At 39.6% G+C, this 12,110-nt stretch overlaps 1 protein-coding gene across 1 annotated transcript in view; it reads right to left on the bottom strand.

The window, feature by feature from the left end:
- PRKDC (protein kinase, DNA-activated, catalytic polypeptide) overlaps positions 1 to 12,110 on the bottom strand; it is a 186,463-nt gene that overhangs the window by 156,466 nt on the left and 17,887 nt on the right. The window contains exons 11-19 of the mRNA XM_023508282.1: positions 9,405 to 9,551; positions 6,848 to 7,012; positions 6,230 to 6,398; positions 5,877 to 5,926; positions 5,159 to 5,284; positions 3,379 to 3,531; positions 1,415 to 1,530; positions 926 to 1,085; positions 204 to 290 (exon numbers count right to left, since the gene is read on the bottom strand). Coding sequence (XP_023364050.1) covers positions 204 to 290; positions 926 to 1,085; positions 1,415 to 1,530; positions 3,379 to 3,531; positions 5,159 to 5,284; positions 5,877 to 5,926; positions 6,230 to 6,398; positions 6,848 to 7,012; positions 9,405 to 9,551 — 1,173 coding nt within the window. The remainder of the gene's footprint in view (positions 1 to 203; positions 291 to 925; positions 1,086 to 1,414; positions 1,531 to 3,378; positions 3,532 to 5,158; positions 5,285 to 5,876; positions 5,927 to 6,229; positions 6,399 to 6,847; positions 7,013 to 9,404; positions 9,552 to 12,110) is intronic.

Below are 12,110 nucleotides of genomic sequence, written 5' to 3'. Positions count from 1 at the left end.
CTATGGTTCATCCTATAAGGGTACATGTGAATCTCTCTAAATGCAAAATATAAATGTCTTAACACGATAACTAAGAAAAAGACATGAAGGCTATGTTAACCAGTTGGATGAAAGTATTTCAAATTGCATATAGAAACAGTACACTGTACCACATGATAGTATTAATGTACACTGCTATGATTTAATTAAAAATTAAAAATTACCTCTTTACCAAATTTTGCAAATAAAGCAAAGCAAGAATATTTTTCTGGGTCCTCAGGAGAGTGTTTCAGACTCTTTGGACTAACTCCCTGTCAAATAAAATGACAAATTAGTACACTGGGCAAGAGTCAGGTGATCTGTGACCTAACCCAGGCTAGGCTGTCTCCCAGGTTACTTCCTCTTCATTCAGAGGAATGAATCTGCTTCAATTTACCAAAGTCTAGAGCAGAGAGGAGGGAGAACTGGCTCTGAGAGGAGGGAAGATGGGCAGCTATTCAAAAGCCACTCCACCACCCAGTCTCCCCTCACATGACTAATTATACCTCCAGCATGCCAGCTAACCAAGTCTTCTTCCACCTCGTTGGGCACTAGAATCATGTGTGCTCATGGCATAGATATCTGCGCCCTGCCCCCAGGGTTTATGAGGAGGGAAGTCTGAGACTTCCAAAGTAACACTCAAGTGCTACTATTCCCAGGACCACATTTTGAGAAGCCTCATTAATCTTACATAATTAGCCAGGTGCTTGAAAATCGGGAAGGAAAACGCCACTCGCTTTTTTAGGAGTTTGTCAGTCACATATCAAGTTTTAAAAATATATAAAATAAAAATTAGTAGATTTTAAAACTGTATGTTATAATCAAGCACCTTATAAAAAAGCATTTACGCATGTTCGTGCAACCTAAAATATATAGAATTGTTCAATATCCTCTAAAAAAGACTCACCTCAAAATATTTTATTTTCTTGGCATTTTTCACTGCAATAGAAAGCAGTTTGTAGAAACCACTGATGAGGGGCAACCGCACAGACTGCAACACTAACTCATACGCAAATGAGTACACCCAAGGCTCAAAGAACCCTACTTGTTTCTCAGGGAGAATCTCTCTGTAAAAACAAATTAAAGCTTAAGGTAGAAATTTTTATCATGCTAATTTTTAGTCGGCTTTAAAATTATACAGAACAAAAACTATTATGGACTACAATTCCATTATATAACACAGAGTAGGTATATCTCTACTCCATTTTTCTCTACCGGAGAATCTTTTAAATATTAAAAAAAGAACTCTAAGCTGGTACATTTAGATATATTTTAAAGGTCCATACAACTGATTTTATCTTTTACTATTTCACTTCTTAGATCTACATAAGGGTATTTCGTATATTATAAAGCTAATAAATTTTCACTCTTAAATAATTAGAATTTTACAAAATACCTGCATAATTCCACCAGGTTAATGAAAGCTGAAAAGTCTTTAGGTTTAGCAGGATGTAAATTTGCAGCTGGATCTGAAGTTGGGAACACATGAACACCAGCAGTTCCATCTCCATCCTAAAAATGAATTGTATCGAACACTATACCATGCAATCATGAGTCATTCAAGAAATAACATCTTAATTAACTTCATGGTCAAGGCCTGATGTTGTGATGAAAGATACACAAGTGAGAAAGACAGAATGGATCCTCAGGAGCTCGCAGTCTGATAAGAAGGACAGAACTTGGCTCAGCACCCATAACACAGTGGTTACAGCGCCGGTCACATGCACTGAGGGTGGCGGGTTCGAACCTGACCAGGGTCGGCTAAACAACGACAACTGCAACAAAAAAATAGCCGAGCATTGTAGTGGGTGCCTACAGTACCAGCTGCTTGGGAGGCTGAGGTAAGAGAATCGCTTAAGCCCAAAAGTCTGAGGTTGCTGTGAGCTGTGATGCTACAGCACTCTACCAAGGGCGACATAATAAGACTTTGTCTCAAAAAAAAAGGGACAGAATTCAGGGGAAATGATAACAGATGAGGACAAATACAAAGGAACAACCAATAATGCTTTGACAGGGACAGTATTTCAAAAGGTAACTTGGAGTTTTCAAGCTGGGAAATAGAAAAATGACAGTAATAAATGAAAAAAATGATTTGGGGCAAGCATATGAATTTCAATTGTCTGTTTCCTGTTGTTTTAATGTCAAGTAGGTCTTGCTCTGCTATCTGGGCTGGAGTTCAGCAGCATGATCATGGTCAGAGTAACCATAATTCCTAGGCTCAAGCAATCCCTCTGCTGAGACTGTGCACAGCGCCACACCTGACCTTCCTCACTAGCCACGGCCTCCAGTTCCTACCAACTCCTCAGACAAGAGCAGGGCAACTCCTTGCCAGCAACTTTAAGTCATGACTTAGGATATAAGGACGTGGTACAGAAAAAGGAGAGGGCATTTTCTTCTTTATCTGCCTATTACTCCAATTTTAAGTTTCCTTAACTATAAACAAGAAACCCAGTCTTCCCTACCCTACTGCAGAATGTCACTTCTATACAAAATAAGATTTATTTATTTATTTATTTATTTTTTGAGACAGAGCCTCAAGCTATCCCCCTGGGTAGAGTGCTATGGCATCACAGCTCATAGCAACCTCCAACTCCTGGGCTCAAGTAAGTCTCCTGCCTCAGCCTCCCAAGTAGCTGGGACCACAGGCGCCCGCCACAACGCCCGGCTATTTTTTGGTTGCAGCTGGCATTGTTGTTTGGCAGGCCCGGGCTGGATTCAAACCCGCCACCTTAGGTGTATGTGGCTGGCACCTTAGCCACTTGAGCCACAGGAATTGAGCGAAAAATAAGATTTATATCACTCTTTACTATTGCTAAGGAATGAGAAACACATCTGGTAAATAACTTTTTCAAAAAAAAATTTTAACATAAACATATAAATTACTTTTTGAACAATTTAGTAACATCATTATTATTATTATTTTTACTTTTCTTTTTTTTTTGAGACAGTCTCAGTATGTCACCCTCAGTAGAGTGCGTGGTGTCACAGCTCACAGTGACCTTGAACTCTTGGGCTTAAGCGATTCTCTTGCCTCAGCCTCTTGAGTAGTTGAGACTACAGGCACGCACCACAATACCCAGCTATTTTTTTGTTACAGTTGTTTAGCTGGCCTGCCCTGGGTTTAAACCCGCTCCCCTCAGTGTATGTGGCTGGTGCCATAACCACTGTGTTACGGGCACCGAGGCTGGTAACATTATTTTTACATTAGGCAACATCTAATTGAAAAATATCGATAGCACATAATCCTGAAGAAACCAATTTTCTTTAGTCCCCTACAAACGTGCTATACCCCCCTGAATATTTACACGCAAAGAGAGCCGGTATAAAAATGATACAGAAGTATGGGCAAGAACTTCTTACCTCTTGTTCCCCAACTATCTGTGATTCTAATGTTAGATCTAATTTCTCAATGATCTTCAAAACAGATTTTATAAATTCATCATACAGTAAACGGTTCAGACTTTGAAGGGAGGAATTCACTAAGAAAAATGCTTCATCTGCTATGATAGAATCCTTTTAATAAAGAAAAACAATAAACTTTAAAATCCTGTGCAAAAAGCATTAGTATATTTTATCAGCATTAATACACATATACATATATATTTAGGCATTATGAAAAATAATGTATAAACTGTTTTCAATCTGCAAAATTTAGATACCGTCCTTATTTTTATGTTTTTTGAGACAGAGTCTCACTTTTTCCCCCTGGGTAGAGTGCCGTGGCATCACAGCTCACAGCAACCTCAAACTCCTGCGTTTAAGTGATTCTCTTGCCTCAACCTCCCAAGTAGCTAGGACTACAGGCACTCACTACAATGCCCAGCTATTTTTAGAGATGGAATCTCACTGTGGTTTAGGCTGGTCTTGTACCTATTAAGCTCAGGCAATCCATCTGCCTCAGCCTCCCAAGTGCTGGGATTACAGGCATGAGCCACTGAGCCCGGTCAAAATTTAGATATCTTCCTAACTGATGACAACACCACTTCAGCCAGATAATGAGGCTTACCTAGTATGCAGTAAATACTTATTCTGAACATAGTAGTGATCATGATTTATGCCAGCCCTCATCAAAGCATTTATTCCAATTATTTGGGTCTATATGTGTAAACATACATATGTATAATATATACATACATACACTATTTTTTATGTTTCTATACCTTTATGTACATGTACAGATATCTATGTGCATATATAATATATGTATATATACATATACATATGGATAAATATTTTTATACATCTTCAGAATGGATTTAAAGGTATAATCTGTCATTTCTTTGAAAGTGTTCACCATTCTAAAATTATACACCAATTACTCTGCCTATAATAAAATAGTTAAGCATTTTACAGAACTTAACCTCAAAATATAGAAAATCTAATATACATTAAAAAAAGATTTAGGTAAAATCACTAAAGCTGCTATACTGTTTTACTAGGGGGAGAGGGAAGGATGAGGAGGATTTAATAGGCACAATGTAGGGGTACACAGCACATCACCTGGGTGCAGGACACAATTACAACAGGGACCTCGCCTAACAAACACAAACACTAATCATTTGTACCCTCATTTTAATCTGAAACTTAAAAAAGCAAAATTAAATAAAATACTAGCCACAGACGGGTTAAGGCAGACACCAAAGAAACATCTGCTAGAAACATACTAGGTAGGAAGTAAGATTCCAGTCATAAGTGACGTAAATAACAGCTGGGCACCAATCCCCTTCATACCTACTGAACCTATCGAATTTATTCTCATCTTTAGCAAATAAAAAAGAGAATAGCTCTTTTATGGCAATAATACTAGTAATATCTTTTGCTACCTAAGAGGCTAGCCCTGTTAGACTTAGTATCAACTGTTGTACTCTGCTACTTGAGAGGGAAGATGAGGGCTCAGTGGCAGGAACTAACTAATGTTAAAAGAGATCTGTTTGTGGTCCCTTCAACTCATTTTTTTTTCTAGTCTCACTTTAACTGTCCTGATTTAGACTGCTTAATTCTTTATTAGTTGAAGTACGTGTTTTAAAAAAACATTTGAAAGTTAGTAAAATGTAATTCCAAAATAAGTAAGTCTTAAGTCTAAAATTAACTAGATTAAGAATGAGAGGTACTTTCATGGCTTTCAAACTATAAACTTTACCATCATCTGGTCACAGCTCAGGAGATTTCTAAAAAGATCGACATAATCTCTGCACGTAGGCGTTTTCCATTTCCCAGTTCTGACATCCCCCAAGGCATGAGGGTCCTCAGATATAGGCTCAGCACCCTGGCAGGGACAGTAACAGGCCAATATTTACTGATGGAGTCATAAAAACAGCAACACTGCCAGAACTTGTTAATTTTCTCAATTTTCTGAGCTAAAACAGCTATCCACAGGAGATTATATAATTAGATTAAGGAAGATATATTAGGAAAGCACAATAAAAAGCTCAAAAAAGTTCTGACTCTTCTGTGACTAAAACTGTGAAGCACCAAAAAACTCTTCAACACATACCCCTGAATGTGCTATAAATCATTTGTCTCACTTTCTCACACAGTTCAGTCTTTCATCTCAACCTCTTTCCTGCAATTTCTAGGATCTAAGACACGCCTCCCATATTATAAACAGACATTTTGTTCTAGAGAGACTCAAGACAGAAAACATTTCCCTCTTGTAAAAATGTAAAGAGTAAAGTTATGCTTAAAGATGTTTCATTCCTTAGGAGAAGTGTTTTCACCTAATAAAATATAGCAGTATTATCTTCTACACTTTTCTAAATGCGACGCATGACTAAGAACTAATAAAGGACATAAAACCTCACCGTCATTTCTTTCAGTAATAAAAGATTAATTTGTAAAACTTTATATTCAGAATTTACCTTTTGAAGGATCACTGGTTTAGAACATATTCTGATTAAACTCTGATGCACTGAAAAAAGAAAATAAAAATGAAGGAAATAGTAAAATATACAAACACTCAATAAAAACAACAGTCATTCATTTTTGGAACCTAAATTTACCTCTCAATTGCTTTTCTAAATTCATTAATACCTTTAGTTTTAAAAGCTGAACTATGAAGATTCAGAAGTAAAATGATGAAAGAGATTTTGGTCTACTAAACTTTAGGAGTTCATCAAAAGGCATCAAAGATACAACAACCAGATTTTCTTTACCTACATCAAATAGCATGTTAATTATTCATCATAAATACAAGAAACAATCACAAACTTACCCACGGTACTAATACAGTTCCAGAGGACTGGTCCTTTTTCTGCTAAGGCCAGGAACATCTTTACCATGGCTCTACAGCACACCAACTGCATCTTTGGACTATACTGTGGGAAACTGTCTATCTGCACCACCATGAGATGCTCCAGAACTGGGGTGTACACCTCAGGAAGCTGCCAGAATGGAAAATAAACTAATAATTAGAGGGGGGGAATAAATAAATATAGGAATAATACATATACACAAAGTAATTACAACTGAATTAGACACATATTAGATAAATGGAAAATATGGCTCATTATCTAATCAACTTAAGCTTAACATTTATTATACTGATTGTCAAAAAAAAAAAAAAACCCAGAATAAAACTGCCTTAAGGTGCAATTCTAGCCCAAGTGGCGATTCTTAACCTTTTAGAAAGATGAAAATAATAATGAATATTTTTTCCGGCTCTGTACAACAAAACAATCAAGTTTCATGGTGATAACTCTGTTGACACAAAATAATGACTAAAAACATCATGCTGATCACAATTACTGCCTGCACTAAATGCATCAAAGAGTTTGAAGAAAAGATCAAATACTTAACATTGTGCTCAGTTTAACTTAACCACAGCACTCACTGTGTCAAGGCAAAGCAGCACGCTTGCAATGGACTGGAGGAAACTGGGCATCTGGTACACATGGTCCTCAGCAGCGTCCACCTGCGTGAGGAACATCTGCTTGCAGCGCTGAAGGAGCTCAATGTACATGAAGTCCACATCTTGTGCATTTACAACCTTGCAAGGCTTTAGGAAAGGTAAAGCAGAAGTCTATTTATCATATCAAGACAATGACATTTCAGGTGTCATGGTCATGTTAAGCCATAGGATTATAAACTGATATTAACAAGCTTTTTAACCAAGAAATATAGTTTAAAATACAGTATCATATAAAGATGCTCTTTATAATAACCTGCGATTGCACTCTGACCACAGTCAGTTATGTACTAGGTACTCTTTAGATAGTGACTATCAAAGACAAATGAGGGGGCTCGGCGCCTATAGCTCAACTGGCTAAGGCGCCAGCCACGTACACCTAAGGTGGCGGGTTCGAATCCCCAGCCCGGACCCGCCAAAACAACAATGACGGCTGCAACCAAAAAAAAAAAATAGCCGGGCGTTGTGGCGGGCGCCTGTGGTCCCAGCTACTTGGGAGGCGGAGGCAGGAGACTCGCTTGAGCCCAGGAGTTGGAGGTTGCTGTGAGCTGTAATGCCACGGCACTCTACCCAGGGGGACAGCTTGAGGCTCTGTCTCAAAAAAAAAAAAAAAAAAAACAAAGACAAATGAGGGGCAACCCCTGCTGCCCATGGCTGGCCACACACAGGAGAGACCAGAAGCTGACACCCAACTACACACACTGCAATACAGGCCCTGGGCCATCCTGTTGAAGTCAGAAGTCTGCTAATGAAACTATTCAATTTCAAGCTTTTCAAAGGCTTCTCTAGACTTCCATACCCAATCCACAGCCCTTGAGAATCAAGTGATTTCAAGTTCTCCCCCTCTTCCCTTGTCCACCATGCCCTAGCCCTGGGGACAAGCTGAGACTGGGGAGACCACAGAATAAAAAGGGGAAATCCTACACTATCCTTTACTCTGGGTCTTCTCACATGCTGTTTCTTCCGCCCTAAGCATATTTAAAGTAGCTGTAGCTGACAGAGACAAATGGAAATGAAAATTTAAAAAAAGAGAGAGAGAGAGGATGGGTGTTGTGGCTCACACCTATAATCCCAGCACTTAGTATTTTTTTTTTTTTTGAGACAGAGTCTCACTACATGAGACTTGGTAGAGTGCCATGCCATCTCAGCTCATAGCAACCTTAAACTCTTGGGAGAATCTCTTAAGAGATTTTCTTGCCTCAGCCTCCCACATAGTTAGGACTACAGGCACTCGTCACAACACTCAGCTATTTTTTGTTGTTGTTGCAGTTGTCATTATTGTTTAGCTGGTCCAGGCTGGGTTCGAACCAACCACCCTCAGTACATGTGGCTGGCGCTGTAACCACTATGCTATGGGTGCCAAGCCAGCACTTAGTATTTTGAGAGGGTAAGGCTCAAGGACCCCTTGAGCCCAGGAGTTTGAGACCAACCTGGGCATCTCTACAAAAAAATAAGAAAAATGAACCAGACGTGATACCTCACACCTGTAATCCCAGCACTCTGGGTGGGGGGACTGCTTGACCTCAGGAGTTCAAGACCAGCCTGAGCAAGAGCAAGATTCCATCTCTACTAAAAATATAAAAATTAGCTGGGCATGGTGGCAGGCACCTGTACTCCCAAGTACTCAGGAGACTGAGGCAAGAAGAGCTCTTGAGTCCAAGAGTTTGAGGTTGCTGTGACCTACAATCATCACACTAATATGGGTGACACAGGAGACCCCATCTCTAAAAAATAAATAAAAATACAGACTAGACAGTGATGGATACATTTGTAGGAAGACAGGGAGAAAGCTATTTTCTCTATAAAGAAGGCACAGAGATCTACAACAGGGGAATAACTGGAGTTACTCTTAATATTCTGAAATATACCATGTCCTGTCATATGTATATGAACTTCTCTTTCTGAAACTTTGAAGATTTAGAAAACAACTACAGTTTTACTTTATAGGGGGGAGTACAGCACAGAGGGGAAACATAGTTGTTTCTAGCCTTCAGACTTAGATGTATGGCTTGGATGTGTCAATTCTGTATGTCCTTTGATGAGTTTCCTAGTTTTTCTGGGTCTGATAATGATATCCTAAGGTAGGAGAAGAAACTGAGACCCAGAAAAACTAGGAAAACCTTTACATGCTAGTAAAACAAATGACAATAATACAGTTGTCCCTCAGCATATGTGGGGGCTGGTTACAGGACATCCCCTCAAGCATATCTAAGTCTCAGTGGGTGCCCTGCAGAATCCATGTGTCTGACAAACCAGTCTTCCTCATATGCAGGTTTCACATCCCACAAATACTTCATTTTCAATCTGCATTTGGTTAGAGAAAATCTGCACATAAGTAGACCTGTACAGTTCAAACCTGTGTCTTTCAAGGATCAATTATATTGTCAAAGTATAAGATGCTACTCAAAAATGTAATAAATTAATCCTATAAACACTCAACTAAAATCAAAAAGATAAAACAGACCAAATTAATGAGTCATACTCCCGCAAAAAGTCCATATCCACGAATAGCAATGGATAACTCCTTGCTGTTTGAATCCACGTTTCTGATGATTCCATAGAACTGCTCCATAAAATACTGCAGCTTACTCTTATGCATTTCTGCATTTTTTGCCACCATTAAAGAAACCTGCAATTGCATATTTACTTTTTAGAAATATTTAACAGCAAAACAAAGAAAACTATACAAATATAAAAAAGCTAGAATTGTATACCACTAACATACTGTTACAATTATACACAACTGCTTTTACTTTTAAGGACCTTTTGCTTTAATTAAGTCTCCATCAAGTTTAGAAAAGACAGTCCCTTAAAAAAGGATATGTGATTCAGTTTTCCCTGAGAAAGGGACTAAAAGAGACCAGGGAGATGCAGAGGAAAGTGTGCGTAAGAAAACAGGTTTTGAATTAAGGCTTCCTAAAGAAGCAGAAAAGCAGTCTGTCCCCAGAGAGCCATCAGGCAGCCAGCGAGTTCAGAAGTCATCAACAGAGTTAAGAACAATCAATCAAAAATAAAGACAATGCATCTCACTTTTTGAAAAAACAACCTACAAACTGTAAAGTTTAAATTAAGTAAGGCAAGAGGAAATGTACTCTGAGATGCAAATAGATCACTATTTACCAGACCAAATGATATCCTAAACACAAGAACTAATAGAAATGGTGAAGAAAGGGTGCGAGGGACATCTGGCTGCAATGTTTGTGATCCCATTTATCGTCAGGGTTGATCCGGCTGATCTGGCTAGCTAGGCGGGTGTCCCTTTCCTCCCTCGTCACTCCATGTGGGTCCCTCCTAAAGCTGCTTGCTCAGATGAAGAGGAGAACCTGCTCTAACAGAGGACCGTTCTTCAGTCAAGGGTATCCTAGTAGCTGCACTCTGCACTCTCTGCTAGAACCACCAAACAAGCTTTCAAGCAATGATGAAAAAAGCATTCCTTTTATTTCAGCAGAAAGACTGTACAAGTCAACACTGAAAAGAACCTTAATAAATGTCAAAGGCCGGCTCAGCGCCCATAGCTCCGTGGTTAGGGCACCACCCACATGCACTGGGGCTGGTGGGTTCAAAGCCGGCTTAGGCCTGCTAAACAACAATGACAACAACAACAAAAATAGCTAGGCACTGTGGCAGACACCTGTAGTCCCAGCCACCTGGGAGGCTGAGGTAAGAGAACTGCTTAAACCCAAGAATTTGAGGTTGCTGTGAGCTGTGACACCACAGCACTCTACCAAGGGCAACATGGTGAGACTCCATCTCAAATAAATAAATAAATAAATGTCAAAGGCAGAAAAAAAAAATCTACTACTGATATACTCTCCAACCTCAAACAGTTTCATTATTTCCTTTTTCACACAACATACTTCACATGGGTTGCATATCAGCCCCTCCAAATCTCATGCTGAAAATTTTTATGTGAAACAAAATCTCACCCGTCACTCTGGGTAGAGTGCCCTGGCATCACAGCACAGGGCAACCTCAACTCTGGGGCTCAAGCAATTGTCTTGCCTCAGCCTCCCAAGTAGCTGGGACTATAGGCTAATTTTCCTATTTCTAGTAGATGGGGTCTCTTGCTCAGGCTGGTCTTAAATTCCTGAGATCTAGTGATGCACCAGCCTTGGCCTCCCAGAGTGCTGGGATTATAGACATGAGCTACTGCACCTCAATGGTGCAGGCGGGGCCCAGTGGGCAGTATTTGGGTCATGGACTGTACCCGCAGGAATGGCCTGGTGCCCGCCCCACAGAAATGAGTGAGTTATCTTGTTTACAGAGCCTGGCACCTCCCTGTTCTCTCTCTTGCTCCCTCTCACACATGACACGCCTGCCCCCTTTGCCTTCTGCCTGGACTGGAAGCTCCCTGAGGCCCTCACCAGAAGCAGATCCCGGCACCATCCTTGTATAGTCTGTAGAACTATGAGCCAAATAAACCTCTTTTCTTACAAATTACTCAGTTTCAGATATTTCCTCACAGCAACACAAAATAATAAATTACCATAATCATGTTTCTTAAGATATAAACAAACATTATCTTTATCAATTACAGTACAGTTTTTCTTTTTATAAATATGTAACCATATAAACTATGATTGATCTTCTATTACTATATTTCCAGGAAACATTCATTTTATGCATTTTTATCCAACTATTTTCTATAAATAACAGTAAAGACTTAAAAATAATTATTCAACAATAGGCCGGGCACAGGGGCTCATGCCTCTAATCCCAGAACTCTGGAAGGCTGAGGCAGGTGGATTGCTTTAGCTCAGAGTTTGATATCATGCCTAAGCAAGAGCAAGACCCTGTCTCAAAAAAAAAAAAAAAAAAAAAACAGAAAAATATAGCTGGGCATTGTGGCAGGTGCCTATAGTCCCAGCTATTTGAGAGGCTGAGGCAAGAGGATCCCTTGAGCCCAAGAGTTTCAAGTTGCTGTGAGCTATGACACCATAGCTCTCTATCAGGGGCAAGAAAGTGAGACCTGTCTCCAAATAAATAAATAAAAATAAAAATAGAAAAACAAGTGGGTGTTGTGGTGCATGCCTGAGGTTGCTGTGAACTGTGACAACTGCCATAACACTCTAGCCTGAGCAAAAGAGTGAGACTCTGGCTTAATAAAAAACAAAAGCAAAGGCTCGGCGCCTGTGGCTCAAGTGGCTAAGGCGCCAGCCACATACACCTAAGGTGGCGGGTTCGAATC

This window comes from Otolemur garnettii, unplaced genomic scaffold (assembly GCF_000181295.1).
Source record: "Otolemur garnettii isolate 467f Iridium unplaced genomic scaffold, OtoGar3 scaffold00237, whole genome shotgun sequence".
In the NCBI taxonomy this organism is placed as follows: Eukaryota; Metazoa; Chordata; class Mammalia; order Primates; family Galagidae; genus Otolemur; species Otolemur garnettii.
Note: the sequence above shows the minus strand (reverse complement) of the source record. Positions and strands in the feature narration are given on the sequence as shown.